The sequence below is a fragment of the Malassezia vespertilionis genome, chromosome 1 (assembly GCF_029542925.1).
Source record: "Malassezia vespertilionis chromosome 1, complete sequence".
Classification (NCBI taxonomy): domain Eukaryota; kingdom Fungi; phylum Basidiomycota; class Malasseziomycetes; order Malasseziales; family Malasseziaceae; genus Malassezia; species Malassezia vespertilionis.
In genome coordinates this window covers 1,176,044-1,204,009 of record NC_079247.1, presented here as the reverse complement: position 1 = coordinate 1,204,009, position 27,966 = coordinate 1,176,044, and the positions used below count along the sequence as shown (strand labels likewise).

General features: G+C 56.1%; 11 protein-coding genes across 11 annotated transcripts; 6 read left to right on the top strand and 5 right to left on the bottom strand.

Annotated features, from left to right (window-relative positions):
- Nucleotide 1: 1 nt before the first annotated feature.
- On the bottom strand, nucleotides 2–1,681 carry PRP31 (U4/U6-U5 snRNP complex subunit prp31; the record flags this gene model as incomplete). The annotated part of the gene is made up of 2 exons (XM_056205529.1): nucleotides 2–1,348; nucleotides 1,376–1,681. The coding sequence occupies 2 exons, from the start codon at nucleotides 1,679–1,681 to the stop codon at nucleotides 2–4; spliced, it is 1,653 nt and encodes a 550-aa protein (XP_056061504.1).
- A 387-nt stretch (nucleotides 1,682–2,068) lies between these two features.
- On the top strand, nucleotides 2,069–8,524 carry GLT1 (alanine dehydrogenase; the record flags this gene model as incomplete). Its single annotated transcript, XM_056205528.1, has 1 exon — nucleotides 2,069–8,524. The coding sequence occupies one exon, from the start codon at nucleotides 2,069–2,071 to the stop codon at nucleotides 8,522–8,524; it is 6,456 nt and encodes a 2,151-aa protein (XP_056061503.1).
- A 205-nt stretch (nucleotides 8,525–8,729) lies between these two features.
- PDE1 (3',5'-cyclic-nucleotide phosphodiesterase) lies at nucleotides 8,730–10,019 on the top strand (the record flags this gene model as incomplete). Its single annotated transcript, XM_056205527.1, has 1 exon — nucleotides 8,730–10,019. One exon carries the CDS (start codon nucleotides 8,730–8,732, stop codon nucleotides 10,017–10,019), a length of 1,290 nt encoding a protein of 429 aa, XP_056061502.1.
- Nucleotides 10,020–10,077: 58 nt separating this feature from the next.
- On the bottom strand, nucleotides 10,078–12,969 carry MVES1_000670 (uncharacterized protein; the record flags this gene model as incomplete). The annotated part of the gene is made up of 1 exon (XM_056205526.1): nucleotides 10,078–12,969. One exon carries the CDS (start codon nucleotides 12,967–12,969, stop codon nucleotides 10,078–10,080), a length of 2,892 nt encoding a protein of 963 aa, XP_056061501.1.
- Nucleotides 12,970–13,077: 108 nt separating this feature from the next.
- On the bottom strand, nucleotides 13,078–16,216 carry MVES1_000669 (uncharacterized protein; the record flags this gene model as incomplete). The annotated part of the gene is made up of 2 exons (XM_056205525.1): nucleotides 13,078–16,172; nucleotides 16,213–16,216. The coding sequence occupies 2 exons, from the start codon at nucleotides 16,214–16,216 to the stop codon at nucleotides 13,078–13,080; spliced, it is 3,099 nt and encodes a 1,032-aa protein (XP_056061500.1).
- A 1,508-nt stretch (nucleotides 16,217–17,724) lies between these two features.
- Nucleotides 17,725–19,461, top strand: SPT16 (Xaa-Pro aminopeptidase; the record flags this gene model as incomplete). Its single annotated transcript, XM_056205524.1, has 1 exon — nucleotides 17,725–19,461. The coding sequence occupies one exon, from the start codon at nucleotides 17,725–17,727 to the stop codon at nucleotides 19,459–19,461; it is 1,737 nt and encodes a 578-aa protein (XP_056061499.1).
- Nucleotides 19,462–20,975: 1,514 nt separating this feature from the next.
- On the top strand, nucleotides 20,976–21,884 carry PDX1_1 (pyridoxal 5'-phosphate synthase (glutamine hydrolyzing); the record flags this gene model as incomplete). Its single annotated transcript, XM_056205523.1, has 1 exon — nucleotides 20,976–21,884. One exon carries the CDS (start codon nucleotides 20,976–20,978, stop codon nucleotides 21,882–21,884), a length of 909 nt encoding a protein of 302 aa, XP_056061498.1.
- Nucleotides 21,885–22,369: 485 nt separating this feature from the next.
- SSN6 (glucose repression mediator protein) lies at nucleotides 22,370–24,532 on the top strand (the record flags this gene model as incomplete). Its single annotated transcript, XM_056205522.1, has 2 exons — nucleotides 22,370–22,823; nucleotides 22,854–24,532. The coding sequence occupies 2 exons, from the start codon at nucleotides 22,370–22,372 to the stop codon at nucleotides 24,530–24,532; spliced, it is 2,133 nt and encodes a 710-aa protein (XP_056061497.1).
- Nucleotides 24,533–24,643: 111 nt separating this feature from the next.
- Nucleotides 24,644–25,846, top strand: MVES1_000665 (uncharacterized protein; the record flags this gene model as incomplete). Its single annotated transcript, XM_056205521.1, has 1 exon — nucleotides 24,644–25,846. One exon carries the CDS (start codon nucleotides 24,644–24,646, stop codon nucleotides 25,844–25,846), a length of 1,203 nt encoding a protein of 400 aa, XP_056061496.1.
- A 52-nt stretch (nucleotides 25,847–25,898) lies between these two features.
- On the bottom strand, nucleotides 25,899–26,635 carry MVES1_000664 (protein-tyrosine-phosphatase; the record flags this gene model as incomplete). Its single annotated transcript, XM_056205520.1, has 2 exons — nucleotides 25,899–26,172; nucleotides 26,199–26,635. 2 exons carry the CDS (start codon nucleotides 26,633–26,635, stop codon nucleotides 25,899–25,901), a joined length of 711 nt encoding a protein of 236 aa, XP_056061495.1.
- A 61-nt stretch (nucleotides 26,636–26,696) lies between these two features.
- Nucleotides 26,697–27,917, bottom strand: MVES1_000663 (uncharacterized protein; the record flags this gene model as incomplete). Its single annotated transcript, XM_056205519.1, has 1 exon — nucleotides 26,697–27,917. One exon carries the CDS (start codon nucleotides 27,915–27,917, stop codon nucleotides 26,697–26,699), a length of 1,221 nt encoding a protein of 406 aa, XP_056061494.1.
- Nucleotides 27,918–27,966: the final 49 nt, after the last annotated feature.

Sequence of the window (27,966 nt, the reverse complement as noted above, 5' to 3'; positions counted from 1 at the left end):
ACTATGTAGGCCGAGGTGCAGGAGGCGCCATCGGCTTGGCGTCTTTTGTGCCGAGCCCGGGAATGGCGCTGCCCGTCGTACCCGGCACGAGCGAGAATTGCCCCTCGCTAAACCATTTTGCGTTGGCTTCATCAACCTTTTTCTGGCGTGAGGGATCGACCAGCTCGATCCCTTGTACTGGGGTAAATGAGAGCGACGAAGCAGTCCCCGACGTGGATGGTGTTCCCTGGCCAAGCAACGACAAGGACGGGCGGTTCATCGCAGCCAGGCGCGTCTTGTTTGCCTTTGACATCCTTGCCTTGGAGGACGCATTCGCCGTGGTAGCGCGAATTTTTCCACTTGCTTTGGTATTGATCATGCCGAGGCCAACCGTCGCGTCAAAGGCACCGGCTTCCTCCTCTTCTTTCCCAAACTCGACGCGGTTCTGCATCTTGCGCAGCTCCGTAAGTCCATGCATCTCGCGAAACTTGCGCGCGCGACGACCGCCGCGCCGCTGTTTGCGTCCGCCCTCGCTCGGCACAGGGAGCGCTTTGATCAGCTTCGCCGGTGGGGGCTCGAGCAGTTTTTCAATCTTGCGCTCCACCTCGGCGCGAAGGGAGGCGCCGTAGCTACCTGTGCGCGCGTGCGAAGCACCGCTAGCGTCCATGCGCGCTGCGAGCGAGGCCTTTGCGGCGAGCATGCGCAAAGCCTGCATGCGATAGTCTTCCGGAGTGTTTTCGACTTGCGCTGCCTGTGCCAAGAACCCAGAGAACCGCGTAGAGGCGCCGTGATTCGTATTGAGCCCCGTGTGCTGCTTTTTCGACGCGCCAATAAGGTGGACATTGCACGAGGGAATCTTGGCAAGGCCCGCCAAGCCGCCCGCAACCCCGACCAGTTTTGTCGCGACGCGCGTACCGACAAGCGCGGAAAGATTTGGCGCCAAGAGCGTCATGCGCGACTCGACATACTCGGATACTTTGCGGCGCATAGCCTCAAGTGACAGCGCCATCTCGGACGCCTCTTGCACCTTTTCCCATTCCTGCACAGGCAGCGGGCGGCCGGTGGTGTTGGAGGCAGACATGCTGATCACCACGACCGTTCCGTGCGGTAAAATCCCTTCGACATTCGCGCCGCGCAGTTCCTTGTCATTTCCAAGCGCACGCACAGCCTGGATGAATTCCCAGGGGTTGAGCACAAGTGTCTCGAGCTCTGGGAATCGCGGCGCGTAGCGTTCGCGGATGAATCTGTGCAGGATAAGCACCTCGTTGTCCAACTCGACCGCCATGTTGTTTGCACGCACGATCAAGGGGTATTCTGGCGATGCCTCCATTGCGGATGGCGGCGGTTGCGCCATGGACACCTCTACGGTCTGTCGTGAGCATCATTGAGAACGTACGTGTACGAGTTCGGTAAGGGTATCATGTCCGTAAAGCTTCGATACGGACCGTGCGCTATCCACGGCATCTACACCGAAATCCATGCTGTCCAGGGTTGCCTGATCAAGCGCATCGGGCGGCCGCGATGCACCGTGCGCAGGGAGCATCGAAGCATCGTGCATTGGGTCGTCTGCAACGTCACGCGCCGTATTGTCCGTCTCATGGTATACAGGCACTCCTTCCGTATTTTGAGAGACGTGTGTGCCAGCGTCTACACCTACATCCTCCTCTACCTCTGCCAGCAGCTCGTCTGCGAGGCTCGCCATGCTGAGTGCCAAAGCGCAAGTGGCGCCGCTCGCTAACTGCCACGTGATGCGTCCGTGACGCATGGCTTATCTTTTTGGATGACGAAGCAGCGGCTCACTTGGTAAATAGAACAATGTGATTGGCGTTATTTTCTTGGCCGATCCATTTTTTTTGGTCTGCCGGCCCCAGCCGGAGCGGCACCCCGCGAGATAAAGCGCCTTGAAAAAGAGCCTTGCAGCCTGTGCCACTCTTTTGTACGCTCGGCGTCTCGACACACGAAAGAAAGCTTTGTTCTGTACGAAAGTACCCCGCGTTTTTTTTCGTGTCGCTGCAAACGCAGCATTTGAGCGCTTACAAAGTTACTGTATCTAATACTCAGCTCGAACCGAACGTGTAAGCGCAGTGCTATGCCAAGCAATACCACTGAATGCTTCAACCAGCCGGACTTGAAGGACGAACGTTTTGTGAAGGAGTACGAGTCCGCTGCGGCACTCCAGGACAGCGGTTATGAAGAGGTGCGTCGCGATAAATCGTCGTGGGCTGGCTCCCTTCCCGCTCCCCAAGGCCTGTACGACCCCGAATATGAAAAAGACGCGTGTGGCGTCGGTTTTATGTGCCACATCAAAGGGAAGACCGACCACAAGATCGTGTCTGACGCGCGCTTCCTGCTCTGCCACATGACCCATCGTGGTGCCACTGGCGCCGACGCGCGCGATGGCGACGGTGCTGGCGTAATGACCGGCATGCCGGACGCATTTTTGCGGCGCGAGGTGCGCAGCGACCTCGATTTTGTTCTCCCCCCTCTCGGCCAATACGCCTGTGGAAACGTGTTTCTCTCCAAAGACGCGGAAGCACGTGCGGAGCACCTCGCTTCGTTTGAGGCCATTGCCCAGCAACACAAGCTGCGTGTGCTTGGCTGGCGTGTTGTGCCTGTAGACAGCAGCATTTTGGGTCCTGCGTCTGGCAGCCGGGAGCCGTTGATCATGCAGCCCTTTGTCGTTTCCGGCGAGCATTACGGTTGGAACTCGCGCCAGTGCGAGCGTAACGGCGCTTTTGACGAAGACGCGTTTGGTCGCCAGCTCTATGTGCTGCGCAAGCATGCGACGCACTCGATCGGTCTTGCCAACTGGTTTTATATCTGTTCCCTGTCCCCGTCCAACATTGTATACAAAGGCCAGTTGAGCCCTGTACAAGTGTACAATTACTTTTACGACCTGAACAATTCGCATTACAGCGCCCACTTTGCCCTTGTCCACTCGCGCTTCTCCACGAATACCTTCCCTTCGTGGGACCGTGCACAGCCCTTGCGCTGGGCCGCTCACAATGGTGAGATCAACACGATCCGCGGCAACAAGAATTGGATGCGCGCGCGCGAAGGCAACTTGAAATCCAACACCTTTGGTGACGACTTGCGCCACCTCTTCCCGATCATTGAAGAGGGCGGTTCCGACTCTGCGGCGTTTGATAATGTGCTGGAGCTGCTGATGGTGAACAAGGTACTGACTTTGCCACAGGCGGTGATGCTGATGGTGCCCGAAGCTTGGCAAGGCAACGAGAAGAACATGGACCCTGCCAAGCTCGCGTTTTATCAGTGGGCTGGGAGCCTTATGGAGCCCTGGGACGGCCCTGCGCTCTTTACCTTTTGCGACGGCCGCTACTGCGGTGCCAACCTCGACCGCAACGGTCTGCGTCCTTGCCGCTGGATCACCACCAGTGACGATATTATGATCTGTGCATCGGAAGTGGGCACCCTGTCTATCCCCCCCGAGACTATCACCGCCAAAGGCCGCCTCCGCCCCGGCCGTATGCTCCTTGTCGATACCCAAGAAGGCCGCATTGTTGACGACCGCGAGCTCAAGGCTACCACCTCACACATTGCCGACTTTGCCGCGTGGATCGAGCACAATCTGCTGAGCTTGCCGCAGATCACCAAGCACGTCAAGGAGCTCGTGCCCATCACGCCGCAACTGGATGACGAGCGGCTCAGTACAGACCCCAAGCTGTGTGCGTTTGGCTACTCGGTGGACCAGATCAACATGTTGATGCTTCCCATGGTCTCTGACGCTAAAGAAGCGCTTGGCTCCATGGGCAACGACGGGCCCCTTGCGTGCATTTCCGAAAACACGCGCCCCGTGTACGACTACTTCCGCGAGCTCTTTGCGCAAGTCACGAATCCCCCCATTGACCCTATCCGCGAAGCGGTGGTCATGTCGCTGGAAGACTATATCGGCCCCGAGGGCAACCTCCTCGAGCTGGACCAAAAGCAGTGCAACCGCATCCACCTGCCGAGCCCCGTGCTGAGTCTTGAGGATGTCGAGGCACTGAAGAACATGCACCAAGTTCAGCGTGGCTGGAACGCCGTGACGATCGACATTACCTATCCTTACAGCCAAGGTGCGCAAGGGTATGAGAAAACGCTCGATCGCATCTCGACTGAGGTGTCAGAAGCCATCGAGCAAGGAATCAAGATTGTTGTCCTGTCTGACCGTGCCGTCGGCCCTGACCGCGTCCCGATCAGCTCGCTGGTCGCCTGCGGCTGCGTCCACCACCACTTGATCCGCAACAAGAGGCGCGGACGCATCGCTCTTGTCGTCGAGACGGGCGAAGCGCGCGAAGTACACCACGTTTGCGTCCTGCTCGGCTACGGCGCCGATGCCATTTGCCCGTGGCTCGCGCAGGAAGCGGTGATGAAGGTCGGGCGCGAAGGCCTCTGCAAGAAAGACCTCACTGCCGAGGAGCTCACAACCAACTGGCGCCACGCTGTCGATGGCGGAATCCTCAAGGTCATGTCCAAGATGGGCATCTCTACCCTCCAGTCGTACAAAGGCGCGCAGATCTTTGAGGCGCTTGGCCTCGACAGCGCCGTGATTGACCGCTGCTTTGCTGGCACCGCTTCGCGGATTCAAGGCAGCACCTTTACCACACTCGCCGACGATGCCCTCGAGCTCCACGAGCGAGCGTACCCCAAGCGTGCCACGCTCAAGTTTGAAGGACTCCCCGAAAGCGGCGAGTTTCACTGGCGCGACGGTGGCGAAGCGCACGTCAACGACCCCAACTGCATCGCCACGCTGCAGGAAGCGACGCGCCAAAAGAACCAAAACGCATGGGACGCGTACTCCAAAGCCTCCCACGACGTGATCAAGAAGACGACACTGCGTGGCCTTTTTGACTTTGCGTACGACAAGACGCGCGCGATTCCCATCGACCAGGTCGAGCCCTGGACTGAAATTGCGCAGCGCTTTTGCACCGGTGCCATGTCGTACGGCTCCATCAGCATGGAGGCGCACTCGGCGCTTGCCATTGCCATGAACCGCCTCGGGGGCAAGTCGAACACGGGCGAAGGTGGCGAAGACCCCGAGCGCTCTATTCCACTCCCCAATGGCGACTCGCTGCGCTCCAAGATCAAGCAGATTGCCTCGGGACGCTTTGGCGTCACGTCCTACTACCTCTCCGACTCGGACGAGCTCCAGATCAAGCTGGCCCAAGGCGCCAAGCCCGGCGAGGGCGGCGAGCTTCCTGGCCACAAGGTGTCGGAGTCGATTGCACGCACGCGTCACAGCACTGCGGGTGTCGGCCTCATTAGTCCCCCGCCCCACCACGACATCTACTCGATTGAAGACCTTAAGCAGCTGATTTACGACCTCAAGTGCTCCAATCCGCGCTCCCGCGTCAGTGTCAAGCTCGTGTCTGAAGTGGGCGTCGGGGTGATTGCCGCAGGCGTCGCCAAAGCAAAGGCGGACCACATTTTGATTGCGGGCCACGACGGCGGCACCGGCGCGTCGCGCTGGACCGGCATCAAGCACGCCGGCCTGCCCTGGGAACTGGGTCTTGCCGAGACCCACCAAACGCTTGTGTTGAACGACTTGCGCGGCCGGGTCACTGTGCAAACCGACGGCCAGCTGCGCACTGGACGCGACATTGCCGTGGCATGTCTTCTCGGCGCGGAAGAGTGGGGCTTTTCCACCGCGCCGCTCATTGCCATGGGCTGCATTATGATGCGCAAGTGCCATTTGAATACCTGTCCTGTCGGCATTGCCACGCAGGACCCCGTCTTGCGCGAAAAGTTTGCCGGGCAGCCCGAGCACGTCATCAACTTCTTCTACTACCTCGCCGAAGAGATGCGTGCGATTATGGCCAAGCTCGGTATGCGTACCGTCAACGAGATGGTAGGCCGCTCGGACCTGCTGTATGTAGACGACAAGCTGCGCACGCCCAAGACGTCCAACATTGACTTGAGTGCGGTGCTCAAGCCAGCGCATGAGATGCGCCCCGGCGCTGCCACGTACAAGGTGCGCCAGCAAGACCACCGCCTCTACATCCGCCTCGACAACAAGTTTATCGACGAGGCCGAGCCAGCGCTTCACGACGGCCTCCCTGTCTCGATCGAGTGCAACGTGGTGAACACGGACCGTGCGCTGGGCACCACACTGTCGTACAAAGTATCGAAGCTCTTTGGCGAAGAAGGCCTTCCGCGCGATACCATCCACATCAATGCCAAAGGCAGCGCGGGGCAGTCGTGCGGTGCGTTCCTCGCGCCGGGCATTACACTCGAGCTCGAAGGCGACGCGAACGACTATGTTGGCAAAGGGCTCAGCGGCGGGCGCATCATTGTTTATCCCCCCAAGGTGTCGCCTTTCAAGGCAGAGGAAAATGTGATTGTGGGCAATACGTGCTTGTACGGCGCGACGCGCGGCCACGCCTACTTTTCCGGCATTGCCGCCGAGCGCTTTTGCGTGCGCAACTCTGGGGCCTACGCCGTTGTCGAAGGCCTGGGCGACCATGGCTGTGAGTACATGACGGGCGGCCGTGTGGTGGTGTTGGGCAGTACGGGCCGCAACTTTGCCGCGGGCATGAGCGGCGGCATTGCCTACGTGCTCGACATGAACCGCGACTTTGCGAGTAAGTGCAACATGGAGATGGTCGAGCTGAGCGGTGTCCGCGATCCCCACGAAATTGCCGAGCTGCGCAACATGCTCGAGGACCATCGCCACTACACAAACTCGGCGGTGGCCGACCGCGTGCTGAACGAGTTCCACCACCTTTTGCCACGCTTTGTGCGTGTGATGCCGACAGACTACAAGCATGTGCTCGAGCAGCAGGCCGCCAAGGCCGCAGAGGAGAAGAAGTCGCGCAGCCACGTCGACTTGCTCGGCACGCTCTCGCGCCGCGGCAGCCAAGTCGACATCAGCACCTCCGAAGACGGCACACAGCACGCCAAGGATGCTGCAGACCACGCCCGCGCCCACGAGCCTTTGGTCACGGACATGGAGGACGCAATGATGGACGAGGACCTCGCCAAGGCGCGCACGGGCAAGCTCGACAAGATGCGTGGCTTTATGAAGTACAAGCGCCGCACCGAGTCGTACCGCAACACGGGCGCGCGCGTAAAAGACTTCAAGGAACTCTCCAAGCGGCTCACCGAGCCCGAGCTCAAGGTCCAAACCGCGCGCTGCATGGACTGCGGCGTGCCGTTTTGCCAGTCGGACAATGGGTGCCCCATTTCCAACATTATTCCCAAGTGGAACGACCTCGTCTTTAAAGGCATGTGGCGCGACGCACTCAACCGCCTCTTGATGACCAACAACTTTCCCGAATTTACCGGGCGCGTGTGCCCAGCGCCGTGCGAAGGCGCTTGTGTCCTCGGCATCATTGAGAACCCCGTGGGAATCAAATCCATCGAGTGCGCCATCATTGACAAGGCGTGGGAAGAGGGCTGGATGGTTCCGCGCGTGCCCGAGCGCCGCACCGGCAAGACGGTGGCCGTGATTGGCTCTGGTCCGGCGGGACTTGCGTGCGCCGATCAGCTCAACCGTGCGGGTCATGCAGTGACGGTGTACGAGCGTGCGGACCGCGCCGGCGGCTTGCTCATGTACGGCATCCCCAACATGAAGCTCGACAAGCACGTTGTCGACCGCCGCCTCGGCCTCATGGCGGCCGAAGGCGTCCAGTTTATCACCTCCACCGAAGTCGGCCGCGACGTGGACGCTGCGGATTTGCACGCACAAAACGACGCGGTTGTGTTTGCCACGGGTGCAACCTGGCCGCGCAACCTCAATATTCCCGGGCGCGACGGCGACGGCGTGCACTTTGCCATGGAGTACCTCACCTCCAACACCCAGAGCCTGCTCGCCCACCAGCTTGCCGAGGGCACGTTTCTGAACGCAAAAGGCAAGCATGTGATTGTCATTGGCGGCGGCGACACGGGCAATGACTGCATCGGCACGGCTGTGCGCCACGGCGCTGCTTCTGTGACCAACTTTGAGCTGCTTCCCCAGCCCCCCGACCAGCGCGCGCCGAACAACCCCTGGCCACAGTGGCCGCGTGTTTTCCGCACCGACTATGGCCATGCAGAGGTCGCGGCTCGCTGGGGCGAGGACCCGCGCGAGTACTGCATTTCTACCACCGACTTTGAGCGCGACGAGAGTGGCAAGTTGGTCGCGCTGAACACGATCCGTGTTGCCTGGGAGCTCGACGCGAGTGGCAAGTGGCAGATGAGCAAGGTGCCGGGCTCGGAGCGGCGCTTCCCTTGCGACCTGTGCTTCCTTGCGCTTGGATTCCTTGGGCCGGAGAATGCCGCAATTACCTCGCTCGGCCTCGACCAGGATGCGCGCAGCAACATTCTTGCAGATAACCAACAAGGGCGCCATCCGTACCGCACCAATGTCGAGCGTGTCTACACAGCGGGCGACTGCCGTCGCGGCCAGTCGCTGATTGTATGGGGTATTCAAGAGGGACGTGCGTGTGCTGCTCAAATCGACACGGACTTTATGGGCAACTCATACCTTCCATGGGCGGGCAGCATTCCGCGCCGCATCTACCCCATTGAGGACCATGCCGCGCCGCCCATTGGCGCCGAAGCATAGACGCGTAGCTCTCATGTTTAGTCAGATCATAAGGAAAGTATGCGCGCTTTGGGCCGTGTGGCGCAGCCAATCAGCGGCCATGCAAGCGGCGGTGATGGATGTGCGCCGGCGCCGATCGTGGCTTGCTGAACAGGAAGGCGGACTGTATTCAATGGGCGAAGGCGCCATAGCATCGCGGACGCGCGCTTCCGCTTTGTCCGACAGGATGGCGGACGCGCCACAAGCACCCGCGTTTACTTTTGTATGCCTCGGTGTAAGCGGTGGTCCTCTGGAAACCAACTGCTCGGGCTACATCATGAAGCCGGGAGATCAGCCCTGGGACAAGGGGGCGACTCTGGTCGAGGGGGGATCATGGCTCGGCGCACTTGTACGCATCCTCGAGGATCCGGACAACACTGCATTCGCCGATGCACCTTTTCCGCCGGGCATCTCCGCAGAAAGCCGCGCAGAGATGCTCAACGCTTGGGTATCCCAGGTACTGATTTCACACGGGCACTTGGACCACACCCTCGGCCTGATTCTTGCCTCGGCCTCCCAGCGCTCCCAGCGATCCATCTACGGATTTAAGGATACGCTCGACTCATTACTGGGCGTGTTCAATGGGCGTATCTGGCCACGTCTCGCTTCCTATAACGCCAGTGATCCGTTGGCTTTTTATCATTTGCGCCCGTACGTGCACATTGCGACTGACCGTAGCATGGACGTTGGGATACCGTTGCTATTACATCCCGGAATTTCAGTGGTGCCGTACGCAATCAGTCACGGCATGTCGATCTTGGAAGAGGGGGCCGATGCACACTCGCAGTTCGACATGCCCGTCCCAGACGCATGCAGCTTGGGGCCCATAGCCCACTGCGTCTCCACCGCATTCATGCTCACTAACTGTCGCTTGGACCGCGACGTTCTCGTACGTTGCAATATCTCGCTCACACAGTTCCTCGGCGATGTCGAGCCAGACTCTATTGGCGGAATGCACCTAAACAAGATGCTGTGGGAAAAAATTGCGCCGCGCGTCGCGGCGAAAAAGATGACGACCATGTTTATTGAATGCAGTTTTGACTCCCAGCTGCCCGATAGCCTGCTTTTTGGACACCTCACGCCGTTGCATCTGTACGCAGAGCTGCGGTCACTTGCCATGTGTGTATGCCAAGCGAGGAATGCAGCGCACCCAACGCGTACACACGAGCTGGATCAGTCGCTCGCTGACCTCACCTGTGTCATTACGCACATCAAGGCGATGCATTTGCCGTGCGTATTGCCCTCTACTGTAAATGTGGGCATGCCCGAAAACATGCCGAAGGAGATGGGGAAGCCGGTCGATGTGTGCAATAATTGCTCGCACGCCCTTCCCATTCCTTTGCCGGAAATTATCGAGAGAGAGCTTGCGGAGCTGGAAGCAAAGGAACGCTTGGGCGTCAAGTTTATCATCGCCAAACAAGGACTACGAATTGGTTCGTACACCCGCTCTGCTCACGCTAGAATGCTGAATTTGTAGATATGTTTCTCTTCATCACAACCTAGTTCATGATAGCGTATCAAAGACAATCGCGTATTTACATCTGTAGAATACCATCGGAAATGCCCCCTGGGTGGGCCTGTTTGAGGGGCAAACGCTGCGCATCTGCGTTGTTGTACGACACGGTGTTGCCCCACCATTGCGGCATTAAGCTGTCGTTGTAGGGGAGCTGCAAGGCAAAAAAGATGAACAGCTCGCCAATAATCGTACCCGCATCCAGTGCATTCGCAGTGACAAAGTTGTACTTGGACCACCAGCGGAAACGATAGCGGCGCATGTAGTACTGGAAAATGAAGGCCACAACAATGTACGCGGTAAAGTTTAAGCTGCTTGCCGATGGGACAGCAGTGGCAGCCATCAAGCACAATGGAATGCTGACCCAGCGTACAATCGAATTAGGGTACCGCAGCTTTGCCAGCCAAACAATCACCGGCGCGACCAGTCCAATCCACAAAGCGTACAAAAAGAATTGGAACACAGGGTTTCGGAAGAGGTTCGCAGGACTGATCACGCCCCAAATCAAGGACGAGGTAAAAAATACGCGCAATGGAAGACACGTCAAACTGGCCTTTTGTTTCATCTCGCACAGGTCTGGCACTGTGGTGGTGAGCAGTTTCTTGACGCCAACTTGGGCGCAGGTCGCCGCAAGAGTGCCGATCAATTGCACCAGAAACACGAGCCGGGGCGGGATCTTCATATAGTGCCCCAGCTTCAAATCCGACGTAAATGTGAGCGCACTCACAAGCGTCTGTACTGCCAGCGTCTTGAACAGCAAAAAGGCGCGCGGCTCGCCGTTCAGAATGACACCGCCCAGCAGATCGGCGACAATATTTGTGCCGATCATTTGCCCGGTGAGCGCAAAAATGTAGCCCGTGGGAAGCGCATATAAGGCAGAGATGAGCAGCGCAACGACAAATACACCGGCATTCACATGGTGCCCAGCTTCGTCTGCCATGACCAGAATAAGAATAAAGCAAATGATGATGGTCCAATTGTACCACCATCGCGGCACGGTTCGGTACCGACGCATGAGCTTGGCATGGATATCATCTGGTTCTTTTCGGCGAATGCCCACCGCGCGGAGGATATCGTTGCCGTGGTTCAAGGCCGCATGCACAAGCACCGAGACCATGTTTGCGAAGCCACAGAAATAGGAGAGGATAAAGGTGGCGGGAAGGAACAGCGGCGAGTACTGCTCGTACTTTTGCTCGTTAAATTTGAGCTTGTCTGCGTCGATCACACGCATTGGCTCGTACAATTGCCCAAAGCGATCAAAGACTTGCCCAGCATTAAAGGGGAGGTACGCCACGCCCCACAAATTTAAAAAGTAAAAAGCGGGAGCAATGCACCAGATAAACACGGCAAAGCCAGCAAAAAGATTGGCTTCTGCCCAGAACGGCGTGACCATCGGCGACCCAATGTACGCCACTTGCGACCAGTCTAGGGTAAAACTGGTAAAGCCCAGCCCGTTGGCTCCCGTTGCGATGTTGGCGACAATATTGTCTTTGGCAATCCAACACACCCAACAGACGCATGTGAGCGCGCTGAAAAGGAAACTAGGCACAAAGTCCCATACCAACGCACCGACAAGCACGTAAATGAACCAGCGAACGCGTGGAATGCTGCTGTCCGTGCGGTCTTCCTCGGCGTGCAGCGTATTAAGAATGGTACAGATCAGCAGGTTTTGCGGCCACAGCATCGAGGCAGGCTCGACCAAAAACTTCTGGAGATAGCCCGAAAAGCCAAAGCCAATGACCTGACTCGCCATCGAAAAGACAAACTCTACCGATGTGGGCTCGGAAAACCCATAAAATGCAGGGAGCTCGCTCACGGTCAAAAAGTTTAATGCGTATGCTTGCGTGATGGTGATATTAGTCATGATGGAGATCAATGCGTGCTCCTTGATGTTGAATGCACCGGGATTGAGCGAGAAAGGGTAGCCGCCCAAAAACTTGGGCAACTGGAATACACGGATAGGCAGTGCAAATGCGGCCAATTTCCCGAGAAAGTATGCCGCAAGTTGGAGGATAATAGGAGAGAGCATGGGCGACGGATTTCGGAAGGAAAGAAAGGTATTGATCGCAGCGCCCAGGACAGATAATATGAGTGAAATTACCCACATTCGTATCGTCGAGACCGGCATCGATGGGTCGTCGATGTTGGATACGGACGCGCATACTTCTGCGTACGGCGAGTCCTCGTCCGGATCAATGTATTCAGTTCCAATTCCTCCGTCGCCCCACCCAGGTTGCCGGTTATCGCTCATGGGATTCATAGGGATGTCATAGTATCCATCCCCCTCTTTTCTGCCTAGGGGAAAAGACTGGAGCGGATCGAGGCCATAATCTGGTAAATCGTTCTCGCGCGAGTGAAGGTCGTAGGACCTTACGCTGGATGGCGCATCGGAAGGATGCATCGCCGAAGCAGAGCGCTTTAAACTCCCAAAACCCCAATCGTTCGTTTCGTCGCGACAGCTTTTTTTTTCGCGGAGCGAACCTGCCCAAAGCGAGTCTACACGCGAAACAGGACCATGTCCCGTACTCATCGGTTGTCTCTTGTGCATACTTGGGTCGCTTGAAGAAGGCGGAAAATAGCCTTGGTAGACTCCCCCTAACATGCTGAGCTCGTCGTCTAACGCATCCACTTCATCGCGGGGTATGTCGAAAGACATGTCTCTTGAGTGCAGCATCAGTTCCTCCTGCTTCTTTGTCATGGCAGGTGCGCTGCGGTTGATGCTCGGCGGCAGGAACGCAAAGAGACCTTCCTCGTCCGATTCCTCCTCCGCGCCGATGCTGTGTTTGACGGACGACGCATCTTCGGGTACGTTGACATCGTCCGACGCGGTCCTGCTAAATGTTGCATGGCGCAGACGCGCCGTGCGTGGGCGTACACTATGCGCATTTGCTAACCAAGTATCCTCATGCTGCATCGTGCGCTGCACATCAATAAGCAAGGGCCGTGCTCGCCAAAGGAGGAAATACTGGAGCAATTGCGGATTTACACTAGGAGGGTTGGGTTTCGCTGAGCAAGCTATGGGCTATGGTACATCTTCTTCCATCTCAAAAGACATTTGAGCGGACGCATTCTCTGACGCTGGAAGTTCTTCCTGGGTTTCTACTTCGCGCCATGGGATGACTGTCGAATCAAGCAGGGGACGCGCAGGACCGAGCTCCAATTTTCGCGGAGCGGGCGACGGCTGCGCGATGGACTGGGTAAAGTGCGAGCGTTCTTCATTGTTCAGCAAGTCGGACACGGGCTCGCTGACGTCGTGGCATTGATCTCTTGCTAGCGTCGCGGCCAGCTGCTTCAGCTGGTCCGACCGCTGCGCATCCGTTGGGTATAGATCCTTGGCATACCAAACTTGGCGCACAGTTCGCGCAAGCGCAATGCGAACATCGCGTACAGAATCGGTACCAAGGCAGACCAAATGTTTCAAGAGTAGCGCCTCGAAGCGATCAGCCGCAATTCCTTGCTGCACCAACGCGCGCACGACGTAGAGAAATGTGACGCGTTGGCGATAGGCCGACGCTTCCACGAGATCGCCGAGCATGCTCAAAAAGCCGTCCGCAACGGCTTCATCGTGCGCGCGAAAGGTGGTGTACGTCACATGCACAGCCTGCACGCCAATATCACGCACCGCGTAAATGGGATCGTTGAGCGCAAGCAAAAGCAGCGTGACGAGGCAGCCGTCTTCGTCGGTGAGCAGGAGCGAAGGTGCTATCGATGTAATGTGCCGCGCAATGGTTTCGCGCAGGCGCCAATCGCGCGATAATTGCGAAAGCCACAACATTGGCAGCTGCTGCAGCTGGTTCTTGACACACTCAGGGGAAAGGACATACCAAAACTCGTCGATGTGCTCTAGCAGCGTCGCCGTCACTTCTGCGCAGGGATCGCGGATAAATTGCTCCACAACCGGCACCAAATCGCGTTCTGCCGCCTGCGTGCCAATTAATTTCGCAATTTCATGCAGCGATGCGGCCAGTGAATTGCGCACATTTTCGTAGACGTGGTGCGTAAGCTGGAGGTAGAGTTCCCGGAGCTCGTCCCAACGTTGCGATGTCATGGTAAGCACAACGGCAGGGAAGTTAAACGCAACGATCAACGACCTGTCAGGGTTGCACAGCAAATTGCCTGGCTCTTCCGACTCGCAGCGAAGCTTCTCTGCAAGTGGCGACAAGGATGAACAAGCATCTGCATCGCCACTTTCCTTTTCCTGCGGCGTGGGGTCTACCATGCGCTGGCCCAAAAAGAGGCGCACCAACTCGGGCGGCACGCCCTCTTCGTCGTTGTGGAAAAGATAAATAATCTCACCAATCATTTCGAATGCGGCGAGCTGAACGTTGGGCGATACGTCTTGGTGCAGTGCGCGCATACAAATGACCAGATCCCCTCGGCGGCGAGGGCCAGCGGGTTGTGTTGCAAAAACGCCCGGCAAAGAATAGCACGCGGCTTGGCGCACCTGCCAGACATGGTCCAACAAGACGCGGTTGGCAGCAGCAAGCAGCAGTTTTGGTGCGTCTGTTGTGCGGTAGTCAAACTCGCCTGACTCGCTGTTTTTCGGCAGCACGGACACGAGTGCTTTGCCGAGGATACCGATGGCGGCAGCAACTTCTTTGCGCACAAAGAACGCTGGGTCCTGCGGCCGGCTTGTAATCTCGGGTACAACACGCACGGCTAGCCGTTCTGCAGAAAATCCGCCTTCCACGGCAATGGCAGCGAGCAGATTGACAGACATCATGCGCCCCATCGCCGACTCTTCGTCGTATCGCGAGCGGCTTGTGAGTTGCGCTCCTAGCTTCTTCGGAGCCCATAAATCTTCGCCGTCTTTCCGTGGGCAGCCATCGAATCGTGAGATGGCAATGGCCACATTTTCAAACAATTCGCTCAAAACAAGCTCGCGCGCGGTGCAGTCAAAGTCGTACGGTGCGAGCGGCACAAGTTTGTTTTCGCGCGCGACGCCCTGGACGACAAGATCTGCATCTTTAGTGTGCCCCTCGCCGGGCTCTTCGTCTACAGCATCGTTGCAGTGCTTGCTCCGCAAAAAGTATTCCACAATCGAGGCTTGCGTTGCACCAGATACGGCGCTGTTTGGGTTGAGGAGCAGGGTGCAAAGCAAGGGGCTAAAGATGCTTACAGGGATGCGAGGACGCGGCATGATTTCGTCCTCCGTATTACTCATATCCGACCCGTTTTGTTCCGTGGCCAGCTCCGCAATGGGGCAGTTGCGGAAAAAGAACCACATTAGGCGACCGAGCTCAGGAGCAAAAACGGCGCTTACTTCAATTTCGTCCGTGGCAAGCCCATTGAGTAATGGTATAACATATTCGACGGCATCTGTCAAGTCCACTTCCTTGATCCAGTCTGCAAGGCATCGCGAGATAAGCACGCGGTGGTAGGCCATGTCACTTTTTGCAAAAAGGAAAATGCGCTCGAGGCTGCTAAGACCGTCCTCCAGCTCCGGGTCTGACGCAGCGGCGGTGGTATCGGTCAGCGCCGCAGCTTGGCCCGACGCAGAGACGTCCATCGGCACATCGTCGAGCTCGTCCTCAGCTGGCACGTTTTGTTGGGGCTTCGTTTCTTTATCTTCGTCCTCTGCATCTGCATCGTTACTCGTGTCATCGTCGTCGTCGTCTCGGAAGAACTGACGGGACTCGTACGCTGGGCCGCCAAACGCATTGCCACGCTCTCCGTTCTTATCGCTCATTGCACACGCCGCCGAGGCTTGTCGCATTCGCCAGCGCTGTAAATGAGACATTGCATCCTCGTCCTCCTCTTCTTCGTCCTGTGCGGTTTCCTGCTCGTTTTCTGAGCCGGAAGAGCTCACGCCGGAATTGGATCCGTCGCCTTCGGAGCGCGGATTGTCCGAGTCATCGCTGAGCGAGTAGCCTGAGCGTGGAGGAAGAGCAATGTTGCTTCGGACTTTCGGCGGACTTTCAGGAGACGCGTTGGCCAATTCGTAGGGAGACATTGACTCGCTGTCAGAGCCACTCGGAGACCGCGGAGGCGGTGATCCACTCAGCGAAAGAGCCGAGAGGCGTGGAAAGCCAAGGTTGACCTTGTCTGTAAAGTAGGAGTCGCTTCCTGCACCAGTCACAGAGGGACTCAGCCGGTTCATGGCTTCCATATCAGCCCCTGGCGAAAAAAGTGCATGTGAGTTTTGGGGCGAGTCAACCCATACCGAGTTTACCGTATCGGGACCGTGGGGTAGCGGAACAGTCTTGCTGGCTTCGTGTATATTGTCCTGACTCGCGTCGGAAAGCGGCGAAGAAATTCGCGCAGAATCCGATGCACTAAAAGAAAGAGCGCCGCTTTTGCTGCCAGAAGGCACCCTGCGCAAAATGGAGTGCGTTCCAGGGGTATGGCCAGAAACTTCGGGGCTGCTTGACAACGGAAAGGGCGCTTCGTCCACTGCAGGGGATGATCGCTTTATGCGTCGCGGCGACGATGACACTGACAAGGGCGAGTCAGACGTGGTCGACTTTCTTCTTTGTCGAGAAAAGGTAGCGCTTCCCAACTCATCCCTGGCTCGTTCTTTAATAGGTATAGGCTCAGCAGTTGCCTTTGGCGGGGTATGGTTGGTAGGTTGTTGGTCGTCCGCCACTGGTACATCAGCGGAGGACATGTCTGACTCATGGGACATTTTTGCCAGCAACGAACACTGCTGGTTAGCGCTTGCTCTTTGCGCTTTGCTTCGTACACACCTTTTTTGCGTGTGGCTTGCAACGCAGCCGAGACAAGACAGCGTCGGTTGGGCAGTCTTGTCGGTGTGAAAAAGTCTCGTATTGTGGCGGGACTGGCAGCACCACAATAATGCCAATTGATATTATCCTCTCCCACTCTGCGACACAATGGCCTTTACGAAGCCTTTACGAGGCTATCCTCCGCACCGACGCACAAGGTGGGGTTGGCGCAGCGCAAAAAACTGATTGGAATCTGCATCTCTGCATTCCCGCGACGCACCTCCATTGATCCACTATCGCCCCACAGCGACACAACATTCGTATGCTATGCTACACGGCGCTACAAGACTATAACATATGATGGCGCAACAGGCGCTAGGTACTAGCGCAACGAAAATAACGCACAGCAGGTCATAGCCCGCTGCATGTCAGTGTGTCTACAGCCCACATACAATGTATTTTCGCCCGAATACCTGATGTCAGCATGTCGCAGTGCACACGTACGTCACGTAAAGAAACCCGTCTTCGTCTTTATGTTGCTCGTAAATTGCATTCATGTATGCACCTGTCGCCGGCAGCACGTCGCCGACAAAAATGAAAATAGCCTTTTCCGGCACCAGTTTTATACGCTTGCGAATCACATACACAAACTGACCCACTGTCAAATCCTATTGTCAGCAGGCGCGCACACACGCACCGAAGGCACCAGATACTTCTTTTTATCAATGATGGGAATGTCTGTCTTGCTCGCTTTCTCGCAGATGACCGGCACGCGGTCGGGGTATTTTTGGCGGATCCGCTCCGCTTCCCCTCTGCGCTGCTCTGTAATTAATGGCGCGCTGCCTGTACCTGCCAAACGTATGTTCCTTCTTAAAGCTGGAACGCATAGCGCAATGGGCAATGCGCCGCGTCGTGCCAGGGTCGTGCAGATCAACACGTGACTATGGGCGCGGCTTTCAGCGCGGGCGCGACGCGTTGTGCTCGTCTGTACAAGGTTTCGCAGCATGGTCACGAGTCCGTCGAAGCGCCCAGGGGGAAGGATGTTGCGCAGTCGCGCGCGCACCTCTGGCATGGATGAATCTGTAGCTTTCAAGTTGAAGGAGCATCAACGCGAGCTTGTGAAGCAGAAGCAGGACGAAGGGCTTGCGCGTTTTAAGCGTGGCGACGCGGCGGTGAACAACGATGACGAGCAGGGTTTTAAAAAGTACGAGAGTTACCGCCGCGAAAGTATGCTACCCGCAAAAGTGGACGATTTGCGCATTATGGTCGATCTTCGCGCGCAGTCGATTATTTTGCCGATCAGCGCGTACGCTGTGCCGTTCCATATTAAAACGGTGAAGAATGTGAGCAAGTCAGATGAAGGCGACTACACGTATTTGCGCATCAACTTTGTCACGCCGGGCCAGCTCTCTGGTAAGAAGGATAATGTCCCTTTCGACACTCCGGACGCAACGTTTATTCGCAACGTAAGCTATCGCTCCACGGATGCACGGCATATGGATGCATTGTTCAATGAAATCACCGAGATGCGACGTGTGGCGTCGAAGCGTGAGGCGGACCGCAAGGAGCTAGCCGACATTGTCGAGCAAGATCAGCTTGTTCTGAACAAGGCACGCCCTTTGACGCTGCCAGAAGTGTTCCCGCGCCCCGCACTCGAGGGTAAACGCGTTCCTGGCGGTCTAACAATTCATCAAAACGGTGTGCGCTTTGCATCGCCACTGCGTCCCGACCAGCGGATCGATATTCCGTTTAGCAATGTCAAGCACCTATTTTATCAACCGTGCGATGGTGAGTTGATTGTCCTAATCCACTTTCACCTGAAAGCGCCAGTCATGATTGGCAAGCGGAAAACCAAGGATATTCAGTTTTACCGCGAAGCCTCAGAGGTACAGTTTGACGAGACCGGAAACCGTAAGCGCCGCTATCGCGCGGGAGACGAAGACGAGATTGAATTAGAGCAAGAAGAACGCCGCATGCGCCATCAGCTCAACAAGGAATTCAAACACTTTTCCCAGCGTATTGCGGACGCCTCCGAAGGCCGGCTCCAAGTGGACATCCCTTACCGCGATCTTGGCTTCAACGGTGTTCCCTCACGTGCCAGTGTACTGCTACAGCCTACGACAGATTGCCTCGTGCAACTGACCGACCCGCCATTTTTGGTCGTGACCCTATCGGAAATCGAGATCGTGCATCTCGAGCGTGTCCAGTACGGTCTCTCCTCCTTCGACTTGGTATTTGTGTTCAGCGATTTTTCGCGTGCGCCATTGCATGTTAGCAGCATTCCCACTTCGTCGTTGGACGACGTGAAGCAATGGCTAGATTCTGTTGACGTTGCCGTCACCGAAGGTGCCGTGAACCTGAACTGGGGCGCGATTATGAAAACGATCAATGACGACCCCTTTGCATTCTTTGAGGAAGGCGGCTGGAGCTTTCTCCAGGGCGATGCGAGTGATGCGAGTGATGCGGAAGACAGCGAGACGGCCTCGGAGTTTGGTTCTGACTTGGTCGAAGATGACCAGGAATCTACCGAATATTCCGAAAGCGAGTCTGACTTTGGCGCCTCGGACGCCGACAGCGGCGAAGGCTCCGAAGAAGGCGAGGAGAGTGAAGAGGGCGAGGATTGGGACACGCTCGAATCCAACGCTGCAAAAGAGGACCGTAATAAGCGCCTTGAGCGCGGCGAGGGCAGTGGAGACGAGAGTGAAGACGATGAGAAGCCCAAGGTGAAGAGGAGCAAATAGAACACCATGAGCTCTTCATATAGTTGCTCTGCTAGCATTGCGCACGGTCCATCTGTATCATCCAGCATAGGGGCAATAGTTGCTTGCTAATCTGCCGGGTTTGTCTAGTGAATTTTAGCCAACCATAGAAGGGCTGACCAACGTGCTAAAACGAGGACGGCGCGGCGTGCGGGCAAAGAAGGGTAAAATAGTTTGCATCGAACGCAGGCTACTAACCGATGACGATCTATAGAAGAGATGTTAATATCGTTCTAAAAAGCATGTAGCAAACGTACCTTGTTCTCACCATCGTTGAAATCGTACTCAGGGACCTCGAGGTTCAAAGGGGCTAGCGCGTTAGAGATCTGATTGTAGTACCACAACGTACCTGGACCTTTGCGGATACGGCCGCTAATGTCGTAATGGCTACCGTGACAGGGACAGAACCAGCCATCGTATTCACCAGCCTCACCAATCGGCACACAGCCAAGGTGAGTGCATACACCAACCATTACAAGCCACTCAGCACGCTTCACACGATCCGCGTCCTCCTGGGGATCACGCAGTTTCGCAACATCAACGCTCTCAGCCTCCTTGATCTCGTCTTCGGTGCGGTGACGGACAAAAATCGGCTTACCACGCCATTTGATGATGGCGTTCTTGCCCAGAGGAATATTGCCCATATCAACCTCAACCTTCGCAAGCGCCAAAACGTCGCTAGAAGCACTCATAGATGAAAGGAAGTTGGTAACGGTGGAGCGCGCGCTGGAAGCAGCGATGGCGCCAAAAGTTCCTACCATAAAGTAGGAAAAGGCGCGGTTTACGTCCGTGTTCTTCACGCGGTAAGCGTTAAAGTCAGGGGCATCCAATGCGCGTGTAGATGAAGAAAAGTTGCGCACAGGCATAACACGCACACCCGCGGGCTCGACTAGCAGTGTCAGTATTTTGGCGCTTATTTTCGCACGTACCATTTACCCTAGTGGTGGAAAACAGAGTGTTGCCACGCACAACAGAACGGCTCGTCCAGCGTGGGGCGGCATTCAAGTCTGCGCGGGGGCCGTGGGAGTGCTCATCGTGAGGATCCGCCGACGCTACAGCCTTCAGATTGATGCCCGGAACGTATGGCCCGCCGTAAGCAAACGTCCTCACTCCAGAGGACCTGGCAGTGTAAGCATCGATAAAATAACAGCTTTATATACTTACTGAAGGTTTGTGACCTTACGCGACACAAGGTTACGACAAATTTTGTGTACTGGCATCGCGACGAAACAATTGCGGATGGAAACGCCGGACTGTGTGTGTGTAAGCAAGAATACCCAACGACTGCGGGAGCAATTCTAACCAAAAGCTTCCGTCAGCAGCTGCCCGGCGTTTCCCGGTTGGATGCTATAAGCAAAATCACGTGATACATTTGCCGAAGGTTGTCCCCACACAGGTGACTCGGATTGTCCATCTTTGTCATGTCTACTGATAACCTGAAAATTATACCTGGTAGTGCAGGTGGTGATAGATCTGCCAGCATACCCCGTAGTGCTATGCGTGGATCAAAGGGTGAGCCGACCGGAAGTCTCGGCACGTTTGGTGTGAAGAGCGGCTTGGCACAGATGCTGAAAGGTGGCGTGATTATGGACGTCGTTAATGCGGAGCAGGCGCGCATTGCTGAAGAGGCAGGTGCTTGTGCCGTGATGGCGCTTGAGCGTGTCCCTGCCGACATTCGCGTTCAAGGTGGTGTTGCGCGTATGTCCGATCCCAAGATGATCCAGGAGATCATTGACTCTGTCACTATCCCAGTGATGGCCAAGTGTCGTATCGGCCACTTTGTCGAGGCTCAGGTTCTCCAAGCTGTGAACGTGGACTACATTGATGAGAGCGAGGTGCTTACTCCCGCGGACGATGAGCACCATATTAATAAGCACAATTTCAAGGTGCCGTTTGTCTGTGGCTGCCGCAATCTCGGCGAGGCGCTGCGCCGCATTAGCGAGGGTGCTGCCATGATCCGTACAAAAGGAGAGGCTGGCACTGGAAACGTTGTCGAAGCCGTGCGCCATCAACGCACGGTGCAGGCGCAGATTCGACGCGCCGCAAGTATGAGCGACGACGAACTGTACGCGTACGCGCGCGAGATTCAGGCTCCCTTCCATTTATTGAAGGAAACCGCTCGCCTGAAACGCCTTCCTGTGGTCAACTTTGCTGCGGGCGGTCTTGCAACCCCAGCGGACGCTGCGCTTATGATGCAGTTGGGCAGCGACGGTGTATTTGTCGGCTCCGGTATCTTTAAGGGCCATAATCAGGCGGCGCGTGCCAAGGCCATTGTGCAAGCCGTTGCGCATTACAACGATCCTGCCAAGCTTGCAGAGGTGTCCACTGATCTTGGAGAAGCCATGGTCGGTCTCACCATCTCTGACGACATGCGAGGCGGCAAATTGGCTGCGCGTGGCTCGTAAGCGAATTTGGCCAATCGCTTTACCCTGTGCCTGGCGCGGTGGCTGCGGACATAAATGTGCATATTTGCAAAATGAAATGAGTCGACGTGCATATGCCACGTGCTGAAACTCCCGTAGATTTGGAACGGTCACGACAGTGCTTGGCAATTGCCGGCGGACTGAAAGAAACGCGAGTTTGCTTTAGCGTTGTCTATATATTTTTACCGGCATCACGCTATTAGTACTCTTTTACAAGGGGAGGAGTATTTGGGCACATGGTGTCTATCGAGCTTGGTAGTGCACCGCCCCAACATGTGAATTCCCCACCAGGAAGAGGCCTAGGTGTATACTCCGCCCGACCTGTGACCAATGGTGAGCCTGTACCCGCACCAATTCCAGCCCTTCGTTCTCGTTCGCCTTTTCCGACAGAACCGTTGCCACACTCGCCGCGCTTGGTTCCTGGTGTGGCTCCAGAAGTGATGGACGGAGGTCTGGTCAATTCTTCCATGGAAAACCTCCCGCCGATCGTTGCAAAGCTGGGTTTGGCCAATGAACAGACATGGCTTTCGATCGGTGCGCTTGCAGAATCTATGGAGGATTACCCGCGAGCACTATCTGCGTATGATTCTGCGCTTGTGTACAAACCGTATTCCGTCCCTGCGCTCAGTGCTATGGCGAGCATTTATCGCTCTCTTGATCACTTTGATCTTGCTGTGGAATGTTTTCTGCGTGTGATCAACATTACACCAGACAATGGCGAAGTGTGGGGCGCAATGGGCCATTGCTACCTGATGATGGATGACCTGCAAAAAGCGTATACCGCCTACCACCAAGCGCTATACTATTTGCCGAACCCTAACGAACCCAAGCTTTGGTACGGTATTGGTATTTTGTACGACAGGTACGGGAACCTTGAGCATGCAGAAGAAACGTTTATGAATGTTGTCCGGATGGATCCAAGTACGTACCGACGCTCGACCCTAACTCCAGACTACGAAAAAGCAAACGAGATTTACTTCCGTCTCGGAATCATTTACAAACAGCAGGGCCAATTTGAGTCGAGCCTTGAGTGCTTCCGCTACATTTTGAAAAATCCGCCGAAGCCACTCACGGAGACCGACATTTGGTTCCAAATCGGCCATGTGTACGAACAACAGGGCGAGTTCCAGCTCGCAAAAGAGGCATACGACCGAGTGCTTTCCGAGAATGCCAATCATGCCAAGGTCTTGCAACAGCTTGGCGCGCTGTACATGCAAGCGCAAAGCGGTTTCATGGACCAGGACATGGCTGTGCAGCTTTTGTCGCAAAGTCTGGACGCCGATTCAAACAACCCCAAGACATGGTACTTGCTCGGACGCGCGTATATGACTGCAGAGGAGTACAACAAGGCATACGAGACCTACCAGCAGGCAGTGTATCGTGACGGGAAGAACCCCGTGCTGTGGTGCTCGATTGGTATTCTCTATTTCCTCATCAGCCAGTACCATGACGCGCTCGGCGCCTATTCGCGCTCGATCCGGCTCAATCCGTACATCCCCGAAATTTGGTACAACCTGGGCATTTTGTACGAGTCGTGCAACAACCAAGTTGCGGATGCAATCGACGCCTATTGCCGCGTCCTAGAGCTGGACCCCGACAATGCGAGTGTGCAAAAACGAGTGCAGCTCTTGCGGAGTGCCGACAGTTTAGGAAAGCCTTTGCCAAGCGTGCCGTTGCCCACGGACATTCCCGCTTCGGCCTACCTCACTGCCGGCACCGTGGGTCGCTCGACGCCAGGCACCGGCGCCGGAAGTGTTGCGGACGATATGGACGTCAGTGTAGGCGAATCGCGAGACAAAAGCTACACGCGCCGCGACGAAATGCCCGCTGAGACAACGCACGGGCCACACCCCAGATCCGACGTCATTCCACCCGAGATTCGCTATCCTGTGCGCAACAGGGACAAGGAAACCGACTCGCCTGCACTTCCGTCCTACGCGGCAACCTACAACGACTACCGCAACGATGCAGTACATCCTGCGCCCGCATCGAGTCGGTATCACACCAATGCCGCTCCTTACGAATGGGATCGTCAATACCACCACGGCCCAGAGAGCGAGCAGATGAGCAACGGCAGTCATGCTCGTGGTGGCAGGGGCGTCGGACGTCCTGCCTTGCCATCCTACGAAACAGAGCGCAGCATGCGTTACGGTGTGCACCATGGCGCAGGCTACACTAGCGGCCGCCCTTACACCTCTGTGCGCAGCCCAAAACCGGACCACAAAAATCCATCTGATGCACACGCTTCCTATCATTATGGTAACGAGCAGGACTATGAAAATGCGCGAGCAAGGAACGGGCGTGCAGAGCAAGACGAGCCTCAGCACGACCGCTCCCGACACGCCCCGCATTCCACGCACTCCCCGAACCGTGATGCTTCTATCCGCGAGGTCGACGAAGACTACGACGAAGGCGCTGCTAGTGCGCTGATGGGCTTGGCGGGCGCCGCTACATATGCATCCAATTCTGCGCACGAGAATGAACCGGATACGTCGCGTTGGAGCTTAGGAAAGCATGGTCTTGATCCACACAACCCAAGCGCGCCGAAACGTGCTCGGCTAAGCGACCTGCATCCTTCTCCGGAGCCCGCTACGGGCGCCAACACATCTGCAGTCGGCGAAAAAAAGTAGTTTTCGTATGTGCAGCCGCATGCATAAATTAGTAATCATCAGGGCGAAGACGCCAGCGAATTCAATCCCGTGCGCCCATGCACAGAAGTCGTCTCCATCGCTCCACCAAGTATGGGATTATTGGATCACGTTAGTTCTGCTGTGAACAAGACAGGCCTTCCCGGCCATGCGAAGCCTGGGAAAGACGACCATCCGCCAGAAGGCGCGAATGCGAACGATACGGAGGAGCTTGATGAGGAGTCTGGCAATATTTTGCTGAGCCTTATAAGTCAGCTGCGCATCGGCATGGACCTGAGCAAGGTGACGCTGCCCACCTTTGTCTTGGAGCCGCGTAGTATGCTGGAACGCATCACTGACTTTTTAAGCCATCCCGATATGCTCTTTGGCGCCGGTGCTTTGGCTACGCCCGAGGAGCGTTTTGTTGCGGTGCTGGGCTACTACCTGTCCGGATGGCACATCAAGCCAAAGGGCGTAAAGAAGCCGTACAACCCAGTTCTGGGAGAATTTTTCCGCTGCACCTACACCTACTCGAATGGTACCAAAGGCTACTACGTTGCCGAGCAAGTGTCGCACCATCCGCCGATTAGCGCGTACTACTTTGTCTCGGAAGAAAACAATGTCCTCATCTACGGCGAGCTGCGACCCAAGAGCAAGTTTTTGGGCAATTCTGCTGCTACGCTTATGGGTGGCCATAGCCACGTTGTTCTTTTGGACCAGCCGCACGACGGAGAGTACCTGATTAGTATGCCGAATATGTATGCACGCGGCATCATGTTTGGTAAGATGGTGCTCGAATTGGGCGACTCCAGTATGATTGAAAACAAGACTAATAACGTGCACTGCGATGTGGAATTTAAAGTGAAAGGCTACTTTACCGGCACCTACAATGCAATCAGCGGCAAAGTTATGCACGGCAGCAAGACCATCGGCGACTTGTCTGGAAAGTGGAGCGGCGCCATGGAATACAAGGATTCGCAAACGGGAGAGAGCAAGATTCTCTTTGATGCCCACAACGCAACCAACGCACAAAAAGAGGTGCTTCCGCTCGATCAACAAGAGCCGTTCGAGTCCAGGCGCCTCTGGATGCAAGTGACCGAAGGTATCAGGCAACGGGATATGCATATGGCGACGGATGCCAAGACCCAGATTGAAGATGCGCAGCGCCAATCGACGCGTCATCGCGAGGAGAGCGGCCAGACGTGGAAGCCGCGTTTCTTTGTGCTCCACAATGACAGCCACCTCCCCAACCTGGAAGCGCTTCCTGACACGTACCGCACTCCTAAGGTTGCTTCGTACTTTTCAAAGTTCCAGTAGCTTTCATTCTGCACCGCAGAAAATAGTTACGTTACACTAATGAAAGAAACAATTATACACTGGGCACCGAGTCGGTCGTGCTCGACGCATCGCTGCGTTCCACGTCGTCTACAAAGAATTGCTGCGGCGGTAGGAGCCAGTCGGGGATGAACTCGGTGGGCGGTAGCGTGACTAAATCCGTATCAAACGTCTCGATGAAGCGTTCATTGGCGCCACGCGATAATGGGCCGGCAAACCCGCGGTATTCTAGCAAGATACTCGCAAAGTTCCACCCTTGCATCTTGCGCAAGCATCCGATCAGCGTCCCTGTCTCAAAAATACCGGCACTGGGGTTAGCGCGCCGTAAACGTACGTATCTGTCACCAACACTGGGTGGTTTCGCACATCCAGCAGCAGCTGCAATGCGTCCTTTACAATCGACTCCAGCACACTGAACGAATTCATCTCGTGCACGGATAAGAACAAATTGCTGGTCTTGGGCATCGGCTGTTGTGCATAGACCGTGCCGGTGAGATTCGGCGTTGGCCACCGTCGCTCTATGCCGAAATGGTGCATCTGGACATGGTTTTTTGCGGCAAACGCTTTCATTGCTTTCGACGGGTACTCGATAGACAGCAATACAATGCTCCGCAAATGCAGCGTCTCTAAGAAAACAAACGCGTCAGGCAAAACGCCAGGATCTGCGCTTCGAAAAATATGGGGGCACACATGAGAAAATACGGGCGGTGGGTTCAGCGGCACGATCTGCAGCGCAGGCGGCGCCGTTTCTGGCGTAGCGCGTGCCGTCATGGCCGTTCAAGGCACGTTGCTCGTCGCGACTACTTAGTCAGCATCTGTACACCCTACGCGTCTATTTGGACGGATGGTTCCAGCTCAGGAACCGCACATCCCCGGGTCTGCGCGGATTCACAAGCTGGACGATGGCCAGAAGTAGGACACATAAAATGCACAATGCAGCGACGGCAATGTGCATGGTCCCTAGCTCCAAGTTCCGGCCACCGACCCAACCCGAGGTGCTAATCACAAACGACTTGGTGCCATCAAACATGGATACAGGGTAATTATCTCCAATCACGATTTCGTAACGGCCCGGCGCCATCGGCAGGTCGTCGTTGCGTTGATAAAGTTTGCGGAACGTGGGAAATGATGCGGTGCGCATCCATACTTGAAAGTGCTCGTTTTGCGTCGGATCAAATATTTTGCCCTCCTCGTACGTGTCTCCGTACCCAAACGGCCCTTTGGCACCACGCCAAAACGGCGGTGGGACGATGTCGGATACATTGTAGTCCGGCGTCTTGTAATGCTTCGCTTCATCGTGCCAGACAATGTTTCTGTCGACCATTGCGTATTCTGTGCGCTGCCCATTCGTTTCGAGCAGTTGTGGGGAAGAAAAGGTGTCGTTAAAGACACTATTGGCGATGAGGCCGCAGGGATAAATGCTCTTTCCGCTGTCCGGATCGCGGCCCAGTGGCTTGCATTGGTTATCCTGAAGATCCTTCGGGGAGCGAGGCTTGCTGAGCATCTGGTCATAATCGATATTCTTAATATACCGCCGGTGGTTTTGATAATAGTTCGTGAGCTTGTAGTACAAAAACACACCGCCTGAGAGCTCATTTGGTATGCTGAGCTGCACGGTGCATATATATGCCGGTGGGTTTTGGCCCACCATGGCAGTATTCGGCTCGGACCTGTACACCGGCGGCTCAAACCTCGACGAGTCCAAAGAATGGAAGCGGTAGTTGTACTTGTCGGACGGCACGGGTGAAAACTGCCCTGGTGCAAGATTTTTGCAGTCCGTGTAGTCGATCGTAAGCTCGTTCACAAGCAGCACAGACCAGTACATCACACCGCCGAGGATTGCAAACAAGACGCCGAAAATAGCCAGCAACGGCAGCACAGTGTTGTGTGTAAGCAACGGATGCCAGGCTTTTAACCGCTGTTGACGCAACGCCGTATTCGCCGGCCTCTGCAATGCGTACGGAGTCTTCTCACTTTTGTTATCGGCGCCATCAATGTCTTCGTCACTCGACGGCTCCTCGTCCTTCTTGCTAGGTCGCGATTTCGTCAACATGGCCGCGCCGCAAGAGAGCGTGCGCCCGCACGCTGTTTTTGTCACGTGC